Source organism: Lepisma saccharinum, chromosome 26 (genome assembly GCF_977018435.1).
Source record: "Lepisma saccharinum chromosome 26, izLepSacc3.1, whole genome shotgun sequence".
NCBI lineage: Eukaryota > Metazoa > Arthropoda > Insecta > Zygentoma > Lepismatidae > Lepisma > Lepisma saccharinum.
In genome coordinates this window covers 43370034-43395741 of record NC_139254.1, presented here as the reverse complement: position 1 = coordinate 43395741, position 25708 = coordinate 43370034, and the positions used below count along the sequence as shown (strand labels likewise).

Sequence of the window (25708 nt, the reverse complement as noted above, 5' to 3'; positions counted from 1 at the left end):
AAACTTGGGCAAATGCAGTCACAAGAGTGCCACATTCTCTACTGCCCAGACTAGATGTGAGAAGTTGCCTTGTCCGCATACAGGTGGCACATGTTGGTTTTTGTAAATGTTTTGGAATGTGGCTTGAAGCTACTGGTGTGTAATTTTGCAACTGCAGCTGAGATTTTCAAACTCTTGTCAAATTTGAAGAACAAAGCAAAACATGCCACTCACGAAGTCTCCGACAATGATGACAAAAACATTCTGATAAAAGACTGGCTCATTACCCCCTTTGCTTTGGGTATAGTTTTATTTGGGCCACCCTGTATTAAATCTTGAATTTCGAGAGGCAAATAGGGCAGATTGTACATAAACATTTCATAATTAAAATACAATTTAACGGCAAAAAAGTGATTTATTTCTTTATTTTCTGGTATAAAAAGTGACCTGACAATACTTGTCAAGTACACTGTTTTACATGTTATGATTTAATACCTCACCTCTTTCTCTGAAATAAACAAAGAACACAATCACATATTACAAATGGAGAAATATCGACGAAACCATACCTTCAGCACAAAGCAAATAAAAAAATCTGGAAAATTATAAGCACCAATCATAATTAATAAAATGCTTCGAGGCATACTATTTAACTCGTTCTGAAGTAGTAGTTTAATGAATAATAAAGCCACTTCAGTACAACTTCAAAGATAGGATACTAATAAAAAAAAACAGGAGCACCACAGTCTTTCATATCTTATACATAATAATGTAACTTAAAGTAACAAGCTCTATGGCCACACATACTGAAGGAAAGGAATTGTGATTGTAACACGAAAAATTTGATATAACAGGTTTCAGTAACTTATACTGCTAGTTCCTACATTTTGGCTGTGTGATACTGTATTCATTTTTCAGATGGCCATAGCAAAGAAACATTCCATTAAGTATTTTATCCAATGTATAAAGGGAAAGACTTCGAAAACAATACATGAACAACCTTAGGTTTTGTATTGATTACAATATTGCTTATAAAAAGACTCCCACGAAAATGAAATAATACGTTAAGAAACAACATTAAACCATTTGTGAAATCACTTCATAAGATCTAATATAACTTTATAATTAAACAAATAAACATTTTTATAAAATAAAATACATTTTATAAGCATTTGACTACTTTATACATCAGTTAACCACTCTTTTGCATAGTTTCAGACACAGATCATCCTTAAGATTTCTGAAAATGAAGTATTTTCTAATGATGGTCTATTGTAATACAAACAGAATGAGCATATCCATATTTTCAACCTTTTTTTCTCTACAATCAGGCACATATTAATAAGATCTATTGACGAGTTCTAGATATGAGATAAATATGTTACTGTCCATGCAAAAGAGATGAATTTCATACAAAATTTTGGTACATATACAATAACGAACTTTATGAAAACAATCATACAGGCTTTAACCATTACAAACATCACACAACCTTTGTACAGAATTCTCCACTCTTCTCACACACACACACGCATGCACACCAAATAAAGACATATATGTGTGAAATTACAAATTACACTGAATCATGAATTAATTCAGTTATGAAATACAACACTATTTTGTCTTCACGAAAGAATAAACAGGAGAGAGATAGAGAACAAAGATGGACCAGCAGAGTATATGTATTGAATGCAGTCTTTCTTATATGCAAGCCTCCTTACGACACACAGTGCTTTCAACTCATCCTTGCTTAACTGCTGTGCAAATGTATAACACAAAAAGCCATGCACACACCTGTTAATGGAAGGCAGAGTTATTTCTTTCTATACGGAAATAGAAACGGTAATGTCTTTTGAATTTTTCACCTGGGCACTGTGAAAGATGTATCTTGAAAGGAGACGAAAATGTCATTTTTTGCAGTTGGAATTCAGTCAGAACTTCTCGTGTATGGATTTAGATACAGTTGTAGGAAAACACTGCATATTCATATTTACCAGTTGGCCATTCCAGGTTTGTTGAGTGTCATGAAATATATCTGGCATGAAGAGCCACCCTTGGCAGAAGAGAAAAACACCTGCAAGAAAAAGAACCAATCGTAATGTAGGCGAGCGGTACTTGCTAAAGTATACTGAAACATGTAAACTATGTATTTTGACTAGACCCACAGTATTTACGATGCACTAAATGTGATAATACAGGGTGATTCAAAAGTCACCATACAAAGCATATAGCCACAACATGTTCAACATGACCCCTGTTGTGAATGCACATGTCAATGCGTTTGACCACTCAGCTTGCACTGTGTGCAGTGTCTTGGCAGATGTCTTAGAACATGCTTTAAGCATGCCAGTGTGCTATGTATGGTGACTTTTGAATCACTGAAAGTAGTGATGGCAGGCACTGCTGAATATATCAGGTGTTTTGTGTTTTTTCTGCCACTTTTGGATAATCACAAAGAGGACGCTGAATGATTATTAGTAGAGGCATATGACCAATCAGAATTGGGCATACATGCCCACACACAAATAACCACAGGCCAACCTAAGTACAAGGGCCATTAGGTTGGCATCAGGGAAAGCTTGTGAGAGCTATTTTCCCAGAAACTTATACCCCCCACCCCCAATTAGAATCATGGGTCATGTTTACCAACCAGTTGTCACTCATGGGAGGGGTAGAAATGCTTTATTTATAAAGAACCAACCATTGTTAGGCTAACAGTAGCCATTTTGGAGAACAAAAACCATGTGCTCCAAATCACATGTTTACTAAATCTTTTATTCTTTACTGAAAATCAGAGATAACACTCACCCATAGGTAAAATAATGCCTAATTTATTAAAAGTAAACTCATTTGCAATTATCTGGCATAACTAAGCCAGAAAAGCTGAAAAAACACTTTTGTTTATACTTTTTAAGCAATTGATAACTCTGCCATCTGGTGGGAGAAAGTGGCAATTCTCCCAAAGACAAGGAAAGATCTCAAAGGACTCCAGCTGGCCAATGAGAAGCCGTCAAGGCTGTGACGTCACAGAGGAGACTTTCAGATGGCCTATTGTGTTCTGAGCTTGCTATTCAAGCTCACTTGTATTACAGACCCACCTGAGAGCAGGTCTCCTGGAAGTTGCTGGTAAAATCCAGTGTGTGAATGGCCACCTGTGCCAGCAACAAAGGATACATAAAGGGAAAAGGGATCTAAGGTCCTGTTACAGTAAACACAGGCCTAAGTGTGTGTGACCAAGTGGGATATTGTGTCCACAAGTGCATTTAAGGATCCCAGTGAAAATTCAGCAAAATAGCGAGTTTTGTGTCCCTCATCCCATGTGGAAATCCAGACCACATGGTCGGCAGAACTGACGCCATAGAAGCATCCATAGGATATCAGAGAATATCCAAGTTGTTCTTAGCCATCCATCCAAGAAAAGCCAGGAAAACTCATTTATCACTCCCCCAAAGCCTTTATTACACCAAGGAAGCACATAATATTAAATTTTTAGTGTGGTGTACCCCAAAATTATCCATGTGTCGGGATGTGGCGATAAAGAGTGAAATAGTGTGTATACGGCCCCAGGTATGATTGATATAGTGTGAAAACTGCTGATATGTAAGTACAAAATCTTTTGTATATCTTTTTTGTGTCATGTACAGTGAAATGCTCATGTTTGGTGGCAGCTATGCCACAAGCGGTGTTCTTTTCAATGAATAAATATGTCGTTTAAAGGTGTCTGACCTTCTATCATTTTAGTGAATCATAAGCCTATTAAGCCCTCCTCTAGTTACCGATTATTAAAGTTAGGCTAAAGTTCGTCTGTTGCTTAACAGATATCTCAGGGGATATCTGTTACTATACGGAACACCACACGTGGAATAGGGTCTGCGTGTGGCCGCGTAAAGCATGGTTCTCTTTTGTTTTTGCTGTCTTTGATATATTATATATTTAAAGTTAACCTTTTGTAAAACCAACTTTAAAGCAACATAATATAAACAAAGCAACCCCCATAAAAAACCGCTCCCCTCTTACGAGATTATGAGACTTAGGGGTAGCAGATTCACTAGAATGGATACAAGGTCAAAGTCACTAGAACGGCCATCCGGCCATATGTCATCCCCCAGTGGTAGTGGAGACTCCCAACTAGCCTTAATTATAGCCATGCTCAAAGATCAAGGGCAAAAAATTGATAGTCAGGGACAAAAGCTTGACAGTCAGGGGAGGGAGATCATTCAGGCATCAGCAGAGATGCATAGGAAACTGGAGGCTGTTCGTATGGAGTTCCAGGCTAGACTGGACTCCATCCACAACGTAACGACAAAAACTTCCGAAGCATTGGTTAGGTCGGTATCTTCAAATACCGACAGGATCAATAACGTAGAAATCAGATGTAACGAGCTGGAAAAACAGATCAATAGGGACTATGTCCAGCTATCTGAACAAGTTAGTGAATTGAGGGAAATAGTGCAAGGGGTAAATGGCACAGACAACCAGACCACCGTAGCACAACTCCTAGGCAGGTTAGATGCCCTGGAGAACACTTGCAGGGAAATTGCCCGCAGTGATAGTGCCATAAAAGATAGAATTCTTGAGCGATTGAGGAGGGAGATGCAGAACTGTATGGTTGGAGAACCTAGTTTGCACAATAGCATCTCCGAGGGTCAGTGTTCCGCAGCCCACCCTTCCGCTATCAGACAATAATGAGGAGGATCGGGCAACCAAACAGGCTAAAGATAGTGTAGCCCTCACGAAAATTTTGGCGTGCCTAGAGGGGTTGGAGAGGTACATTACTAAATCACCTGCTCCGGTAAACCCATGCACCAAGCCAAGTCCTCACCCAAGTAAAGAGTCTGTCGTCGGAGCCACCAACCACTTGCACAAGGTTCCCGAAGTCACTAGCAGAGGTCCAATGTCAGATCATAGTAGTGGGTATTCCTCCCCCCAAAGGTACCATGTTTCACATAACTTCTCGGAATCCTCATCCGGAGGTTCGGACACAGAATTCTGAAGCCAACGGAAAAGGAAAAACCGAAGAAGGGGTAAAAGTGCACCCAGGGTTAGGTTCTCAGACCTAAAACAACTGCCCACGTTTAGCGGTCAGGGAAATAATCTGGCCTCTGATTTCCTACAAGAATTTGAGAGGGATCTTGATCTTCTAGAAATAGATCTAGAAGATGCCCTTAAAATAGTGTCGTATAGTCTGCGGGACGAGGCACGCCAGTGGTTCGAAAGGAACGAACACAAGTTCCGATCGTATGTGAACTTTAGGAAACAGTTCCTGAAGTATTTTCAAGGTGATGGGTGGAGAGCTTCCTCATTATCAAAAGCCCTTAATGGCAAATATAACCCTAACCTACATAGATCAATGCATAAATATTTTTGGAAACAGGTGAAGATGTTTAGACTGGCCTTACCAGAAATTGCAGATCACCAGATTTTTACACATGTCATCCAACAGCTGCCACATAGCTTAAGGGATCAGCTGGTTCTAGCCCCCTTTACCTCTTTACAGGCAGTGGCCAATTCCATACTCAGGTATGAAAGTGTACAGGCGCCACAAAACCCTGAGAGGGATAGCACAAGGCATGCACGACTTCCATATGGGAGAACCACCCCTCACATCAACCAGACGTACGTGAGTCGGGGGAAGGATGACACAAGTGGTCCATCAGATCCCGATAAAGCATACAGTAACCAGTACAGGCGTAGGGATAAGAATAGGTTTAAGGAACCCATCAGCGGGACAAAAGGTAAAGGACCAAGAAAGGGTATAGAACCCCAGGGTAGGAGTTCGTTAAGACCTCTCGGGTCCACAGAGCATATAGCTGAGGTGCATTCCGAAAGCCACAGTCAGGGAAACTAGATAGGCAACGTTCTGAAGTGGGGAGGGGCGATGCCGAACCTAGATTAAGCCCACCATGTTCAACCCAGTGTAATCATCATCCAATCATTAAGGCCCATCAAGCCATTGGAGATTCAATGTTGTCTAGACTAGCTCAAAACAAGTTTGGGTACCCAGTCCAAAGGGACTATGACGGTAGATACCATGTAGGGCTATGTAAGTCGGGACAATCCTCTAGCCAGCTGCTCAGTGAACTCCGTCGTACTAAAAGTGTGCACGATAAAGTAGTGTTGATGATTGCAACAAATGACATGCTCCGAGGGGAAGACAGCGACCAAGTGCTGCGGAACCTCGAGTGCATAGTAGGGGTTCTTAAGAGGAAAGGTGCCAAGAAGATAGTCATTCTGACACCTCCACCAATTCCCAGACTAGCTAAGGAAAATAGAGCTAAGTTCTAGGCAGGGTATGATTCTCTCATAGGTAAAATTACCTCACTGGAGAACAAAGGTAATACGAGGGTGGTTTGAAAAGTTCTCGGAATCACCACCAGATGTCAGTGCTAGGACAACGAGGTTCCCGCATAGTAATAGGCCATCCTTTATTAATAAACACGTGGCGCGTCAGTGTTCTGGGTAGAGATCTGTGGTGCGGACGTCACTTCGTAATTGTTCCTGTGCAGTGCTTTGTGAAGATGGAAAAAAATCGAGATTCGAGCGGTGATTAAGTATTTCGTAAAGAAAGGTATGAAAGGAAAGGAAATTCATGCCGATTTTCTGAACACACTGGTGGACTCTGCTCCTTCATATTCAACTGTTGCAAAGTGGACAAACGTGTTTAAATTTGGTCGGGACAGCTTAGAAGATGATCCACGTAGTGGTCGCCCAAAATGTGCTACTACCCCAGAAATTATTGAAAAAGTGCATAAATTGGTCATGGAGGATCGCCGACTGAAAGTGCGTGAAATTGCTGAAGCTATAGGAATGTCATCCGAACGGGCGTATCACATTTTAACAGTTGAATTGGATATGAGAAAATTATCTGCAAGATGGGTGCCGTGACTTTTAACACAGGACCATAAGCGCATCAGAGTGGACATTTCCGAACAATGTTTGACTCGTTTTAAGAGAAACCAAACAGACTTTTTGCGCCGGTTTGTGACGACAGATGAAACGTGGGTCCACTACTATACCCCAGAGACAAAACAACAGTCAAAGCAGTGGAAACATGTTGATTCACCACCACCAAAGAAAGCAAATGCAGTACGGTCGGCCGGAAAGGTAATGGCGTCAGTGTTTTGGGATGCGAAAGGGATTCTGTTGATCGATTATCTTCCCACTGGTCAAACAATTACGGGACAATACTATGCTAATCTCCTCGACCAACTAAAGCATAAGATACGGGAAAAGAGGCCAGGTTTGGCAAGAAAGAAAATCATCTTGCATCAGGACAATGCGCGCTCTCACACAAGTGTCGTTGCCATGGCAAAAATTCATGAACTTGGTTAAGAATTGTTGCCACATCCACCTTATTTGCCTGATTTGGCTCCCTCAGACTTCCATCTTTTCCCCAAACTCAAAATTTTCCTCGGTGGACGGAGATTCTCTTCAAAGGAAGAACTAATAGCCGAAGTTGACACGTATTTCACAGGCCTGGAGGAATCTAATTTTCGAGATGGGATCAAGGCATTGGAACATCGCTGGACCAAGTGCATTAGTGTACAGGGAGACTACATTGAAAAATAAAAAAAATCACTGTTGTAAGTCGTTTCTTTCTATTCCATTCCGAGAACTTTTCAAACCACCCTCGTATAAGAGTGCTTGATGTTTCTTCCAAGTTTACTCACCAGGGTCGAGAATTAAATATGTCCTTATTTGAGGAAACCATGGGGTATGGCAGTTACAAAAGGTTTGACCTGGTTCACCTCAGTCCCAGGGGCATGGACGTGATTCTCAAGGCGTTAGATGAGGTACGGTGGTTTACCCAGCAACAGCCAGAGACCAACAAACGTCAGTCACCCCAACAATGGGAGGATGTAGATGCCATAATGCCATACACCCCACCGACGGGAAACTAGCCAACGCTGCTCTCGTAGGAAGTAATGGTGGCGAGGGTAAAGTAAATCCCCATAGATTAATAAATGTTCCATTCTGTAACAGGGACGACAGTGTGTCTATAGAAAAGGAACTGGTTAGGGATAATTGTAACAGTGTAGTACCCATTAATAATTTCTATTAGTCAAGTAACATGTAATATTTTTAATGTTATACATTGTGTCAATGGTAAAAATATAAGTAATCAACATGTAAATAACATGAAGCTATGGAGATGTAGTCCCAAAGTATACAACCTGTACATCGACAAGCTCAAACTATTACATCCTGATTTAGCATCCAAAGTGCCTCAAAAATGCTAAGCAAAGTTGTGGATGGGGTTCAGCTCTGTCTGAATACAGAACAACCGTTGTAAATAGTATATGGGACCTATATTTCATTTTTGTGCATTTTATATACTTTCAATGTTCTAATATATCCTATATTTAGAGTATCTCACATTTATGTTGTCCTATTTGAGGGTATGGTAAGAAATATATATCAGAGCTAAAAAATGCCAAAACAAAATATGTAAAGATCTCCACTACCACCATGTTTGAGTAGGCCAAAGGTAAATGTCGACACAACCAAGGTACAGCCAAAGCCAAACATGGGAATTCACCACCAACACAGCCAAATTGTGTAAGTAATGGGGCAAGTGATAGTGTGCAGTGACCCATCACAAGTGTGCCACCATCCCAAAACACACAGGCTTAGGGGTGAAGAGCGATACATCGCAAGCAAGATGTTGGGAACTATCCACCATGCCCCCTGAGGGACAGGAAGCATGGGGAGTGTCCGAATAGTGGTTGTCACCCCACAAGATTACTGAGCGGAAATTAACAACCATGAAAACCAGGACATACCCATAGTGCGTATTGTGTAAGGGCGCATAGACAAGTGATATCCGAACCTACGTATAAAGAAAGTCCAATGTGTGTATGCAGACTTAGGTACACAAGTACAGTGTTCAAGGGCTTCTTTTTATAAATGTGTCTCTGTGGACTAAGTGCTGAAAGGGTAGAGTAATCCATTCCCTTCAAGGCGAAGAGAACAAACAGTCTTACAAATTACATACGGTGACCAAAGTATCTTATATATATATATATATATGTACATCTATATATATTCTTTATCATAATGGGTAGTCATGACTCAAGACACCCAAGAACTTTCATAGGGATAGGAATGGAATAGGAGGCAGAAACTCTGTCCTCAATGTATTACAAATATTTTTAATATGTATATTCCAAGAGTGCATCAATGTAGATGTATATTTCAAGTATGGTAATTTTCAACATGTCTATTACAGGATTATATTAATGTCAATATGCAAGACCATTTCAAGTGTTTCTTTTAACAGCATATGTGTAATTTAATTTTATATAGCCATGAATACTTATTTTTGTGTGTGTTTGCATAATAGTGTGTAAGGTTAGTGAGGGTAAAGAAAAACGAATCGCTTCTCGAATCCTTTTTCTTTTTCCCGAGGGGCCGGGATATGTATGACCAATCAGCATTGGGCATACATGCCCACACACAAATAACCACAGGCCAACCTAAGTACAAGGGCCATTAGGTTGGCATCAGGGAAAGCTTGTGAGAGCTATTTTCCAGAAACTTATACCCCCCACCCCCAATTAGAATCATGGGTCATGTTTACCAACCAGTTGTCACTCATGGGAGGGGTAGAAATGCTTTATTTATAAAGAACCAACCATTGTTAGGCTAACAGTAGCCATTTTGGAGAACAAAAACCATGTGCTCCAAATCACATGTTTACTAAATCTTTTATTCTTTACTGAAAATCAGAGATAACACTCACCCATAGGTAAAATAATGCCTAATTTATTAAAAGTAAACTCATTTGCAATTATCTGGCATAACTAAGCCAGAAAAGCTGAAAAAACACTTTTGTTTATACTTTTTAAGCAATTGATAACTCTGCCATCTGGTGGGAGAAAGTGGCAATTCTCCCAAAGACAAGGAAAGATCTCAAAGGACTCCAGCTGGCCAATGAGAAGCCGTCAAGGCTGTGACGTCACAGAGGAGACTTTCAGATGGCCTATTGTGTTCTGAGCTTGCTATTCAAGCTCACTTGTATTACAGACCCACCTGAGAGCAGGTCTCCTGGAAGTTGCTGGTAAAATCCAGTGTGTGAATGGCCACCTGTGCCAGCAACAAAGGATACATAAAGGGAAAAGGGATCTAAGGTCCTGTTACAGTAAACACAGGCCTAAGTGTGTGTGACCAAGTGGGATATTGTGTCCACAAGTGCATTTAAGGATCCCAGTGAAAATTCAGCAAAATAGCGAGTTTTGTGTCCCTCATCCCATGTGGAAATCCAGACCACATGGTCGGCAGAACTGACGCCATAGAAGCATCCATAGGATATCAGAGAATATCCAAGTTGTTCTTAGCCATCCATCCAAGAAAAGCCAGGAAAACTCATTTATCACTCCCCCAAAGCCTTTATTACACCAAGGAAGCACATAATATTAAATTTTTAGTGTGGTGTACCCCAAAATTATCCATGTGTCGGGATGTGGCGATAAAGAGTGAAATAGTGTGTATACGGCCCCAGGTATGATTGATATAGTGTGAAAACTGCTGATATGTAAGTACAAAATCTTTTGTATATCTTTTTTGTGTCATGTACAGTGAAATGCTCATGTTTGGTGGCAGCTATGCCACAAGCGGTGTTCTTTTCAATGAATAAATATGTCGTTTAAAGGTGTCTGACCTTCTATCATTTTAGTGAATCATAAGCCTATTAAGCCCTCCTCTAGTTACCGATTATTAAAGTTAGGCTAAAGTTCGTCTGTTGCTTAACAGATATCTCAGGGGATATCTGTTACTATACGGAACACCACACGTGGAATAGGGTCTGCATGTGGCCGCGTAAAGCGTGGTTCTCTTTTGTTTTTGCTGTCTTTGATATATTATATATTTAAAGTTAACCTTTTGTAAAACCAACTTTAAAGCAACATAATATAAACAAAGCAACCCCCATAAAAACCCACTCCCCTCTTAGGCACATATTTTTGGTAATAAAAAAGCAACATTTCGGTACAAAAACTGAGTCTATTTCGGGTTCAAAAGCGGTAAAAAAAATAAAATTTCGGTGTTATAGTGGTGAAACATTGGATGAAAAGTGGTATATCAAAAGACATTTTGATTTTAAAATTATGAATATAATTCTAAAATTGATTTAAAAACTACACTTATTACACAAAATTAACATTTCACTTCTAATAAGGCATTTTAGTTATCAAACTATTAAGTTTATTTCTGTGTAAAGGAGTCCATTTTTGCTTCTCCAATATTAACAACAGAATTAATCAATTTTCTGTGAATTGCATAACTCTCAGGATAATTCAGACTTCAGCAGCTGTTGCATCGGTAAATAAACACTTAATTTCATGTTTAAGGGTTAAGTTCGCATTCTGAAGTTCATTTTGCATTATTTCGTGACAAAACATGGTAGCAAAATGAATCTCACACCTTTCAAAAACATGAAAAAATAACACTACAACGTGTTTTTTGACATTTCGTTTTTTTCGTGCCTCTAATTATTACACAACTGATGAAATAGTGCATCATACCAAAGTGGCTTAGCATATGATAATAAACATTTTAATTTCCATGATTTTCTCCATTGGTAAACCAAGTTGCCTTCAGACATTGGGTTCTTCCTGTAACCTCACACAGATAATAGCTATGATATACAATAATTTAGCAGATACTAGTGCATTAATATAATTTATTTGAAGCAACTATTGCTATTTCATTCCTGTCTTCTTCTTTCATTTATATAGGTAGCAATGAATGACAAACTTGAATTACAATGAAGTATGAATAATGCTTGTGAAAAAGTTTATTTTACTTAGCGTTTCCGTCAGGTTAGACTTCAGCCCATGGTGTACTACATGGAAGTGAGGTTGACATTTGTGTCTCTTGAGAAAACGTCACCCCTTGCACCCCATGAGCTTTTTAAATACGAAAGTTAAGTCATAAGTCATGGCAACTATTTTTTTTCTCGAGAACATAGGACAATACGAAAAATCTACGATATACATTTGAAAGTGTATGGAATGAACCTTCGAATGAAGCCAGCAGATGAAGTGTGGATGCAGGAGACCCTCGTAGGAATGAAGCAGAACACAGGACATTGGACAACAGTGTTTTATGATGCCATGAACAACAAGTACACAAGACTACACTGATTAGCAACCTTCAAATTACGAGGGTCACTATTTATATTTTGAGCCTTGGCAACACTGATTGAAGTTAGGCGCGATTTGACGTTTGCACGGAATCGTCTGGCATTATTGACCATAACGTACTTCAAATGTTTTGTCAATAGCTTCATTTGTGTTGTTTATGTTGCCTTGTAGATTGCACGACAACAATAAAATGGAATTAACTCGTGAACATTTTCGTGCGATGATTTTTTTACGATTTTCGACGTGGATTATCAAGACAAGAGTGCATCGATCAACTTACTTCCACATTTGGCGATGAAGCCCCATCCTTTGCCACTGTGAAACGCTGGTATAACGAATTTAATCGTGGCCGCCATTCGCTCACCGACGAGATTCGCGAAGGTTGTCCAAAATCAGTTGTTGTTCAAGAAAACATTGATGCTGGGCAAAACCTAATACTGCAAGGTCGTCATGTGACATACTGTGAGATTGAGGCAACCATAAGCATTAATTCCACCAGCATATATAAAATATTACATGATCATTTAGCTGTGAGAAAGGTATGTTCTCGTTGGATCCCACACAATTTGACAAAAACTCAAAAAGACGCTCTCGTCAATTGGTGCAAACAAATGCTCAATAAATACAATCGTGGTGCTTCAAAAGACGTATATAAGATTGTAACAGGTGACGAATCATGGATATATGCATATGAGCCGGAACGTAAACAGCAGTCGACTGTATGGGTGTTTCAAGATGAACCCAATCCAACAAAAGTTGTTCGCGCTCGAAGCACATCGAAACAAATGGTCGCCTGTTTTTTCGGGAAAACTGGTCATGTGGCAACTGTGCCTTTAGAGGAACGTAGAACGGTCAACTCTGAATGGTACACAACAATTTGTTTGCTAGAGGTCTTCGGTCAAATACGGAAAACAAACAAACACCGTCCGATCATTCTTCATCAATCTGGTCTAACAACCGACTTTATGAACAGTCAAAAAATCGAATTGATGGGTCATCCGCCGTACAGTCCTGATTTGGCACCCAATGACTTCTTCTTGTTCCCGAATGTTTTAAAATTTTAATTTGCGTGGACAACGATTTTCGTCGGCAGAAGATGCCGTTGATGCGTTCAAAAACCATATTATGGAGGTGTCTCAAGAAGATTGGAAAAACTGCTTTGACAAATGGTTCGAACGAATGCAAAAGTGTATTGACCATAAAGGAGAATACTTCGAAAAACAATAAAGCAGTTTTCAATGCCAAATTTCTGTTTTTTCATTGTTAGGCTCAAAATATAAATAGTGACCCTCGTATACACCCAGGTTATTCACTGTTCGATAGGGCATGGCATGCACACCCAGTGCTTCCTGTATGCATTTCTGCCACGGAGAACCGCTATTTTTAACATACGAACGTTGGCCCTGCTTCATGACCTCCATTTTAAAACGCTGTCACTCACAGACTGAACCTGAGTGCATGCTTATTACCCCACCTTTGTTCACATACAGCATCTGATAGCTTCTTTCGGAAGTACATTCCATACACATTCGAAGATATATCTTAAGATTTTCAGTGTTGTCCCCTGTTCACGAGAAAAAGAAATAGTTGCCATGACTTATGACTTAACCCACATACGTAGATATGTTAAAAATTCAAAAGATGAAAACTATTTAGTTAAGCAGTAAGACGAAGAAAAAAAGGAAGTTTTATACACACACAAAAAACATACTTCTGCAAAGCCAATGTGGCTCCCGCACCAAAACAAAATTAATTTAAAATTCTCAGATGTAGCACTTCTTTGAAAATATTTCTCCAAATGGTTCCCTGCCAAATGAGCCCTTTATATCCCTAAGAACACATTGGGTGTCATCAGAAGGAAGGTGTTGCCAATGTTGGAACTCTATCAAGAGTCACACCAGAAATGCTAGTCCACATTGCATAAGTCAAGGACATGCATTCCTTTGTACATGGAACCTGATGGTATGCATACAGACAGTAAGAACCAACATGCACTTATGAATAGAGAACGGATTTTAAGGTGCAGCCCCGGGTTCGATCCTCGGCCGGTTCAAATCCGGGAACTTTTCTAATGTTGGAAGCGGCCCCGGCGCCCACCCAGCATCGAATGACATGGGTACCTGGGGGGTAAAGGCAGTCAGGGGCATGATGCTGATCACATCACCCCCACTCACGACCGGATCAAGAAAGTGTGGGGCGTTACCCCCACATCCCCTATATGCCTTCATGGCATGGTGCTAAGCACAGGGGAGCACTTTACCTTTTACCTTTCCAAAAATATTACTGTTATTATACCGATCATTTGAGATTTGTATTTTATGACATGAAATCAAGTAAAATGAACACATTTTGTTGCACCTTTTCGTAAGATTAGCACATTTACTCTCTCTCTCATGCTACAGCACATTTTTCTTTCTTTCCATTTCTTTCATGTCTTGTTTAAAAATTGGACAGAAAAATTAACAATTTTCACTCTTCTTGAGCAGCTACATAACATCCTATAGTATCATTTTGTAGAGCAGAACGAGAGCTATAAAACTGTATAATATAATCATTGCAGCTCCAAAAGTTCCCAAGATAATGTAGCAAAACCCGCGTGAGAAAACACAAACCTCAACAAAACCTATTCGGCAGAAACAGCTCTCTATTCAGTCCGCGACGCATTATATACAGAAGGCACAGAAAAACAGAGCATCCGTAACAAATTACTAATTATATAAGACGTAAGCGAGTTACTAAATATATATCCACGAAAGTTACTTGTAAATGTTCTATTAATTTCAGTGGCCTCTGCCACCATCCACTTGGGAACTCGATGCTTTACTGTTAGATTGACTTCCTGTTCCTGTTGTTGTTTCCTCGACTACCGCTAGGGTGCTGGTATAGCCATTTCATCTGCTGCACATGATGGGTTTGAGCTGCTGTAATAGTGGGAGCCAAACATGATGAGCCTGACCACTGTCGATATTCAGCTCGTGCGGAAAGTGCATGTGTCTCTTTGATTTAATTATGCACTTTCCACACGAGCTGAATATCGACAGCGGTCAGGCTCATCATGTTTGGCTCCCACTATTACAGCAGCTCAAACCCATTGTGTGCCGCAGACGAAATGGCTACCCCAGTACCCCTAGCGGTAGTCGAGAAAACAACAACAGGAACTGCAAGTCAACCTAACAGTAAAGCATCGAGTTCCCAAGTGGACCAAAATTAATAGAACATTTACAAGTAAGTTTCCCGGATATATGTTTAGTAACTTGCTTACCTCTTATATTATCAACCAGGTTGTTTATTCTCCTCAACATGAATTACTAATTATGTTATTTGCTACAATGTTGAATCAAGAATGTTTATGTAACTAGTTTAGACCTGAATGAAGGCATTTCATCAGCACCTTTTTCGCACCTTCAAATCCGTTCACTACTTATGAATATGTCTGGCAATAATTGAACTAATATAAAATTATTACAGTATCACCTTAAACGATTGTTTACTAACCTTGTCATTCCTCTCACAAAGGAACTTCAATTTTTGTGCCTTTTTGTGCATAAACACTCCATCCAGATGCCCAGACTCAACACTCCGAATCTCAATGGCCTTGTTTCCCCAACCCATGATTTGACCAGTTCCTATGTAAGCTACAGATGTTGGCATTTCACCCCACTGGAGAACTATATTTTTGGCTACCTGTAAAGAGAATTACACACATCACTGAAATGATTCAGTCACTAGGACTTGTGGGATCTCATCAAATCCATGCATCTATGAAGAAGAAGAGAAAAAGACACATTGATATGAAGATGAGAGTGCTAACAATGACAGCAACTAGAGTTTGCTCTCAGAACCACCTTATCTAGAGATAATATTTAATATACCAAAGTTTAAAGGTATTAATAAATAGGAATGGGAGAGATTAACCTTTAGTAGACAGAAGGCTCTCCCACATATAAGTTTCTCTGGATGGGAACTTTCCATGCATGTGTCTTTCAAACTTGCAGCAATGTACCAAATAATCATAGCAAGAGAACTAATTGTGCCTCTTAGTGGAAATGAAATTTACACAATTTAGTAAAGGAAGAAGAAATCTTGCACAAGAAATTGTATTTGGCCTGCCCCTGTGGCCACAACACACCAAATTGAACAACATAAAAAAAGTAGCAGTGGTACGTATAGTCCTACAACCATGCAAAGTTGCACTGAAAATAGGCAGATAGATATTCCTTTGGAAAAGAAATAATAACAACATATAAGGGAAGCAATGTTGCCAACTTACAGAAAGGATTTACAGAAAATTGCTTCCAGCATCAACCCTATGGATGCTGGATGCACTAAATTTGCACGAAAGCACAACAGAACACAATTCTTTGAGAGCATGTAATTCCTGTTAGCAAATTTTGTGGAAAAAAGCATAATTATGCACGTAATTTTTTTTTAAAAAAAATTTAATTTTCAGAAAATTAGAAAACTGGATGGCTCAGCTGGACCACATCCTTCCCTCCAAAAAAGTTTAAACAATGGTTGAAAAATAAAAACCCAAGGATATGCCACATTTTCAGTACCACTGCATTCAAAATGCATTTATCAAAAATAGAAATAATAACTGTTATGTTTTGTGATTGAGTATGTCATATCCTCATTTGATTTGATTTGATTTAGTTTATTTTACTTCGTGTTTTGTGCCTCTTGGCTAATTTGCGAAGATGGGGATGAGTGATGAAATTGATGAATGGACATTCACAAACAACCAAGCCCGACCGGGATTCGAACCCGGGACCCTTGGCATCGCAGCGCGATGTGCTAACCACTCGGTCACAGGGTCGGGGTGTCATATCCTCATATGCATACAAATGAACAAAGAAAGATAGAAACAGACATACCGATTTAACACTCATGTGGACTGGAGGTTTGGTAGTGCATGCTTTGTAATGTGGAGTATTGCACAAAATAATTTGTAGAAAGAAAACTATTTACTGTGGATACTTATGGTTTGTTTTCCCCTCTCAAAATAACGTGATCTTGAGGGAAGGAAAATTATGGTATCCCCTTCCCAAAAAACAGGTTTAGAAGAAGAACATTTAATTTTACAAAACAAATCCCTATTTGAAGTGCTCCTGTGCTGTGGCACCCATAGACCCACAAGTCTGTAAAATAACTGGTTCCACCAGGTTCACGAGCCCAGTTATCTTAGTTGAATTAGTTTGTTTCATTAAGACTTTCGAAATGCACCCTATGTGATAAAATTAATAAATGCTTCAGAATTCTGCTCACTTTACAGGATACACGAACTGTTGTAATCAGAATAATACATACTGTGCCATATAGTCCTCATTTTATCTCAGTTTTCCCTACCTGTAACTACACATACTTACAGTTTCTTATACTAAAGAATATTACTTAGCAACTGGAAATGTCTAGTTTACAGGACCAAAATATGTACATTTTTTATTTAAATTTTGCATACGAAAACTTTTCATACCTTTCCATAAGTGTTCACGTACACTCCTTCATTGTCGTAGCATAGCAGCAACTGCATACCATTGGAATTAGGCAGGGTTACAATGCAGTGAGGTGAGATGGGTCCCTGTGTCTGAAAAAAAGATGGCAAAGCCAACAATATGCATTTAGGAAACAGAAATTAATGTTATTTCAAGAACAAGTGACACTGAAATAGACTATTGGACTGTACCCACACAACTACTTCAACTGTGGAAGACATTAATTCATTATAATTCATTTCAGCGAAATGCTGGAGCATGAAGGAAAGCAAGGTTTGATTACAACCTTTGAAGATAATTAAATGTTTACATTGTAACCTTGTAATAAGTTAAATAAATTCATAAATTCAATAGAAAAAGTTATACATGAAAACCAGTAGTTTTTCAGTAATTAATAGATTTGGATTACTGTCCAGAACAAAATTAGAATTAAAAGCAGAATAAACACACATGCACAGTAACACAGCCTGAAAGCAAAGAGAGAAGTTACGTATTGGATATAATATAGAAATTATACTTTTTGTAGTTATAACTTCCAAATATACTTGATATTTCAAAACATACCTGTGTCTTTCATGAGCAAAGAATTAAACAGTTACACAATATACTGGAATTTAAAATGCTTGTGGTTCCATAGATAACCTGTAAAGTGATAAAAAGTCTGAATAGGTATTTGACATTGAATGTATAATCAGTGCTCGAAATGAGGGTGGGTGGGGGGTATGGGATCCTCCAGTTAGCAGAATTTATGTCCTCTTGTCACTGTGCTGAACCATTGTAGCATTCCCCAGGTCTCAAACAAACATACCCCCACCTAAGAATTTCCACTTCGAGCACTGTGTACAACATTGAACTACTAAAATATCATTCGACTTCAACAGGCAGCTGATGTTTACCTCTGAAGTTTACGGAATCATTGTTGAGACACCTGATGACAAGAAACTTGAAAAGCACACTAGGTGGAAGTTTTAATCCAACACTGAGATGGACGAGAAGAAATTGCCATGGCTGGCTTGTGTATCTGCAGCAACAAGCCTTCGAGTTTAAGAATGCCTGTTAATTAACTATACCTGCCCTTGACAACTTTGTAAGGACAAAAACAGAACACATTTGATATTTACTGCTTTTGCCTTTGAAATTCACTGATGACTGCCTTCAAAACAAGGGTTATTTTTTAGTTTCTCATTATTAATTATGTCAATTGAGTAACTTACATGCTTTGGCAAATAAATGTCATACACAGAAGCTGAATCCAAATCGACAGCATGGAATCCATCTGCTGAGCCGTAAATAACTTTCAATCTTGTTCCTTCTTCTACAGTCAAGTCAACAAGCAGTGGCCGATGAATCAGATCACCAAATGACTGGAAATGAAAACAAAGATATAAATAGCATTAAGGCTGAGCTGATATCAATATATTGTTATCGGCCGATACTAGTGATACCAGTATCAGAGAGTATGGGTTACTGGCAACGGCTGATTCTTTCCTGGATTTGGGTATTTCGAGGGGTCCCCAAAAATGCTGGGTGGTATATCTGCGAAGTCTAATTATTCTAGAAATTGTGCAAAAGTTTACAATTTTCATTTATTTGCACCAGTACTGTGTGAAAATTTCATTTTGCCTTAATTTTCTTAATACTCAGATGTAATTGACTGAACATTCAGGTAAACTGATGTGTGTAATGGTGATGGAATACTCATGTATTAATATTAACCACCTTGCCAACATCATTCACTATGGCTCAACACATCAGCTCAATATTTGAGAGGTTCAGAACACACGTGGTTTAACACCATGACAGGGTTGAGGAAATGGTGCAACATGATAAATTATATAAAAAATTAATGACAATACTGAAATATTTGATAACACATATAGGATAATAGGAATGAAATGCAAATTCATAAAGCTGTCAGAATACCACCTATCATGTATCAAGTATATTTAACCCATTAATGCATAAAGTTTACAAACCCCTTTCATGAAATTTTTTTCATGGTTTTGGTATCAGTACAATTCAAATGACACAATATACGATACATTTTTATTTTTACACTGTATGTAAGACACTGTGCACTATGATCACTTCCATGTGTCCAATAAATCGGACACTGTGCACAATGATCACTTTCATGTTTTGTCTATAAATAGCTGTCCCAAGGAAAAAGTATTGCTGTGCAAAATATGTAACCAAAAGAAAATAAAACACTTAAGATCAGTCATATGTAGTGGCGGATGTTGGGTTCCAAAACCGGAGAGCAGGGGGGGCAAGGTTCCAAATGTAGGGGGACAAAGACAGTATATTTCCCTTTGCAGATTAGGTTTATAATAGTGCAGGTGAAAAAGTGACGAAAAATGGGGGTGCAACTGCCCCCCCTAATCGTCGCTACTGGTCATGTGTATGTTTGCATAAATACATACACATATTTCAAAGAAACAATACAAATGGAAACATTTGCAATAGAAATCAACAAATATACACAAAATTATTATTATTACAGTATAGAACACAGTGGTCCGATATCAGATTGTATCTGTGCACAACTGGAAATCTATCATGTAACCACTACTAGAGCTTTTTTGCCCAGTTCTTGAACCCAAAATGGATCAACTTTCCTCTAATGAACTGTTTTGCGTAGTGCCTCCCATAGTAAGGAATTATACTCTCGTCGATGGAAAGTATTTCGTCCACACCGCCATGCTGTTCGAAAGATGAGGAAGAAAAGTTTCTCGAAATATGGCCGTATCTTGTACAGACGATCAGACTCACATATTTGTGAATTGTCATTCAAATTAATATTATGCAGAATAGTCTCAAACCGATCACAAGGAATGATTTCAGAAAGTATCGAAGGAGTATATTTTTATTTTGACCAAACATACGTCTGTTTGAATATTTTGCATAACCTGACAACAAGAGACCACCAAGAACAACAAGAAGTTCTTCTTTCGTCAAATCAACATCAATATTTTTTTGCAAAGCATACAATTTGGATTGATTTGTTATAAGATTTAGCATGTCCTCATCACAAAATAAATTATAAAAGTCTAATTGTGATTCACAGTTTCGTGCTTCTTCAGATGGTTCAATAGGGCAGCACTCAGTTTGTAATTAGATTGAAGGTAGACTTTTCTTCCACAGGGGTCTTGATTTTGTCTGAAGACTTTTTTTTTTTTTTTTTTTTTTTTTGAACCACCAGTGTTATGTGTAGTGGTAGATGTAGACGCTACATTACTGGATGAACCTTCACAATCAACACAACTTCATATCTTAGTTTGCACCTCACAAACACTCATTAGCGTATTTCGCCAAAAATTGTTTAGTTTGGCCGCATGCTCATCATGAGATTTATCACTGTCTTCGTCTGTATCCTTGCCATCCACTGGTGTTGTAACATAAATGAGTTGTTCCTCCTCCTCCTCCATATCTTCATTCTCCATAGTAGCCAAAATTTGATCACACATAGGAGTCAAAAACATTGTTCAAATAAATAAACACATGAATGCTTTGCTTATATTGGAAATACGGTTGAAGGTGAGATTTTCAAGCACACTTCCAGGTTTGCATCTGCTCAGGAGAGACAGAATCAGAAACAGGGTTTGGGGGAGTGGCAGTTTTTCTATTTATTCCTACCAAAATCGTCTCAGAATCACCTAGCATCTATGACCTAACATCCAAATTATTATTCTGCAAACTAGGGATGTGACGAAGCTGAAAATTTACCGATTTTTGGAACCGATATCGATGCCGATATTTAACCAATTCCGAGCCATAAGATTCTTCAACAGAAATGAGATGTTATTTTCAGCATGACAAAAAATTTCAGCATGATAAATTTGCTATATATACTTCTATTGGATACATTTGCATCTAAAAAAAAAAGTGGTTATGTGAACCTTTAAGAAGAACATAGATTCTCAAGAGATTTAACATTTGAGCACAGGCAGTTCTTTGAAATGCAAAATGAATTTTTGTTCTTAATGTTGTAAATTTAATGCTGGCAGATTGAACTTCAGAAACAGGTATGCCCAAGTATTTTCCCACTTGCTTCAGGTTTGGATACTCACTCTTGAATTTCCAATACAACAGCGGATCCTGGTCATGTGGAATAGTTGGTTCAGCAATGTACTGTTTTATTTCTGATTTTGAGGTAGGATGATCCTCTGAATGAGAGTTTGCAATAATTTTATTACAAAAACTCTACAAATGATGAAAAATCATAACCTAATTTTCAATAAATGTTTCAAAATTAAAATATAAAACTTATTAGAAGGTAAGATCTAGTATTATCTGTACTGGTTTAACCTTTCGAGTCCCAAGGCCATTTTCACATGTAACCCCTTGGTCCCAAGCCGATTTTCAGCAAAATGCAGATTTTTAATTAAATGAGTGTAGATCGGAGGCTAATTGCCCTAGAGAGATGAGTGATATACTGTTGTACGCGGAATGAACCAGAGATTCAGATTATATGAAATTTAAGGAAATTCGGCGTATATGTGGTTGGGGGAGGGGCTAACTCTCAAAATTCCAAAATTTCGGGGGGAAAATGGGGCCCGCACCCCCCCCCCCCCCCCCAAGGAAAAAATACATGACAGTGTCGACATGCACATGGAAATGATCGCGGACATGTAAGAAACACATAAATATCTGCATTATTATCATATGACCAATGTAATGTGAGTTGTACCCCCAAAAGGAATGGTCTGGCATGCCACTGATTCAAGCTTCAAAATGCAGTGGTACCTTGAAATGACTTTAGCTCAGAGACTATTTGCCCTGGAGATATGAATGATATACCGTTGTACGCAGAATGAATCACAGATTCAGACGATATATAATTTATGCACATTCGGCGTACATATGGAGTGGGAAAGGGGGGAAATCCCCTGAAAAATATATATTTTTAAAGAAAATAAGGGGTCTCCCCCCCCGAAAAAAAGGATATGAAAAGTTCAAAATGCACATAGAAATTATCGCTGGCATGTAAGAAACAGAAAAATATTTTCATTTTTGTCGTATGACCAATATTACGAGAGTTGTACCCCTGAAACGAAAGGCTTGTACGCCACTGTCTCAAGCTTCGGAATTGAGCAAACTGCAGTGTTACATTGAAATTACTATAGCTCAGAAACTAATTGCCCTAGTGATATGAAAGATATACCGTTGTACGCAGAATGAATCACAGATTCAGACGATATATAATTTATGCACATTCGATGTACATATGGAGGGGGAAAGGGGGGAAATCCAATCAAAAATACTTTTCTTTAAAAAATGGTGTCCCCCCTGAAAAAAAGAATGTCAAAATGCAAAATTTATGCAAATTTGGCGTATATATGGAGGGGGAAGGGAGGAAACCCCCCAAAAATGATTTTAAAAAATGTCACTTCGCCCAAAAAATGTCTTCGCACTTGGGCACAAAACGACACCTACGCACAACATTCACGGACGAAAAGCTAGAATGCAGTGAAAAATGAGTGCCGATTCTTGCATCTGCTGGAAATTCTATTTTTAGACAATGCAGGGTAACCTGTGTTGCAACTTGTGGACACTTGTGCTAAAAAACAAAGGTTTCCTTCAGCGCACTTCGAAATTCCATTCTCACAATGCAGATTCAACAACCAGTCTTCCCCTCCCCCACCCCCTGCTTGCACCCTCACGGAAAACTTTCATTTTGACATCAGATACCGATAAACAAGCTTCCTTCGAATGCAGTTACCAGGCGGGAGTGAAAAGCATTGCTTTAGAACAACAAAGCCAGTCTTCCTTTGTCAGCAGAATGAATCACATTCTTCCTTTGTCAGCAAAAATTTTCCCTTGAAAAGAGACGCAAAAGAGAAGTCCCTTTTCCCACATTTTCTCCTCCATTTTCATGAAGAAAAAAAAGGTGCAAGAAATATTTCTGTTAAATACATGTGTTAGGAACAATATATATATAAAAAAATCGAAATTCTAGCCAAAAATAGAAAAGTTATAACGTAAAAACTACGAGCTTGACACAGCATCTCGACCGAGACGCTTGGGAACCAAAAGGTTAAATATCGGATTTTTGTCGATGCCGGCCGATATGTCAATTTCTGCCAATTTTCATACATCTGTAATCAGCTTCGGTACATCCCTACTGGCTGGAAACTAGAGTCTGCCAACATAAATTCCTCCTAACTGTAGTCTATCAACCATCTCACGTTTACCTTGCAAATTTCTACCGAAACATTCTCATGCAATTATTTTTGGAGATACGAATATCAACCTATGTAGTATCAAAAGAGGCCACGCAATTCTGTGATACATTCTCTCCCTTGAAACCCCAGGTACCAGAATTTGGTTGTGTGGTTTGTTGGATATTTATTTATTTATTATTGTCTTATTTTAAATGGCGGACTTAAGCCAGAGCAGAGCCTTTCCTTCTACTCAATCATCTCCATAAAATTATACATAAATATATTAAGCACAGAGTACATATACTTAGTCAGTGGAAACTAATGATCACTACTACCTTCATCTCAGATACTCCCGACACTTCTCCATATCTATCACTAACATCCCCCATTTATGGACTTTGAACAGTCTTCCGATCCTACATTACGCTACCTTCCTATCCTGATTTGGTTCTCCCAGCATTTCTAGCTCCTATAGATTTTGCTGCATTCATTTTTGAAGTCCTGATTCTGTCCATATGTTCTATTTGGGAAACCTACCTTAGCCTATTAGTGTTGACATGCTTTACTATACCAGGCTCATGTAGTACACAAATTTTCAAATTCTATGCAAAAGTTTACAGAAATTAAATGGAGTACATTTACAGGGTGAATCCAAAGTCAATAACCACACAAGGATCTTTAAAAAGCACAGAAAGAAGAACATCAAAGCATTGCATTTGTAACATTTGTTACAATATTCCTCTGATGCCTTAGCAGCCAATACATTGAATTCAACTTCAGAATTTTACATGGAAAATTCATATGCCAAAATTTCAGTTGGTGGGGGAAACATTGGTGCCATAATTTATCTTATCCACCACTTTACATATTCCTTGTTATGCTTTTGTACGTAATGTTTGCAATGGTTCTTAATAACCACTGCCATAGTACCAAAATTTTACACAAATTGGAGTGATTAACACTGCAGTAGTCACGCAGAAAAAATACTCATTGGTTACATGGATCACTACTGTGCTCCATAGATTATTATTATTTTTATGTCATTCTTCAAAGTTGCTAAGTGGTCAGGGAACTTCGTTGACATTAAGCATATAACCATATGGGCTATTAAAAAATGAAACTCAAAAAATTGGACTATTGTGCTCCACTGAAATATGAGTCCTGTAACAATTCAACAACATATCTTTTTCAAGTACATGATGAACAGAGTTCCACTTTCGCAACACTTTCTGAAGTCTGAATTATCCTCAGAGTTATGCAAATCATGGAAAAAATTATTAAATCTTGTAAATATTTGAGAAGCAAAAATGGACTACTTTAAACAGGAATAAGCTAAATACTCTGACAACTACATAAATGTGCTATTAGAAGGGAAAGTTTATTTTGGGCAATAAGTATAGGTTTGAAATCAAATTTAGGGTAATATTCAACATTTTAACACCAAAATGTTATTGTATATACCACTTTTCATCCTGAAATGTGTCCAGTTTTTGTACCAAAATCAATCTTTTATTTACCATAAGTATGTGGCTGTACTGATTAATCTGTCTCATCTTTAGTAAATTATTATCTGTTTTCATGATAGTTTGAATAGTAACATTAACATGACTTGATAATACTTACAATTTGTGAAAAATCATTCGAACATTAGAACATGCGTGCATATGGTGGTGTGTCGAAGGAATAAGGTATTATATCCCCATCTCGTGACTCATATTTTTTGATTCATTAAAGTTGGTATAATAGAGGAATTATTAATACAAAACATTATGGCGAGATTACCCCAAACTAACTTCCTAGTCATGACTCACATGCTTTATTCATATCCTCCGTGGAGATCAACAGAACCACAACTTTTAAATGATTTGCTATTCTATTTTGCCATTAGCGGTGGCTCTGTCAGTAACGCGTCTGACTACCATGCTAAAGG

The 25708-nt window shown here is 38.4% G+C and overlaps 1 protein-coding gene across 7 annotated transcripts in view; it reads right to left on the bottom strand.

The window, feature by feature from the left end:
• Positions 1-374: 374 nt before the first annotated feature.
• msn (serine/threonine-protein kinase msn) overlaps positions 375-25708 on the bottom strand; it is a 156293-nt gene continuing 130959 nt past the window's right edge. For 6 of the 7 annotated variants that reach the window (XM_083112407.1, XM_083112410.1, XM_083112409.1 and 3 more), the window contains 4 exons: positions 18829-18978; positions 17596-17706; positions 15618-15806; positions 375-2053 (listed from right to left, as the gene is read on the bottom strand). In XM_083112407.1, the coding sequence (XP_082968533.1) occupies positions 1970-2053; positions 15618-15806; positions 17596-17706; positions 18829-18978 (534 nt within the window). In that variant the 3' untranslated portion in view covers positions 375-1969. The remainder of the gene's footprint in view (positions 2054-15617; positions 15807-17595; positions 17707-18828; positions 18979-25708) is intronic. The other variant, XM_083112408.1, reaches the window with a different exon arrangement.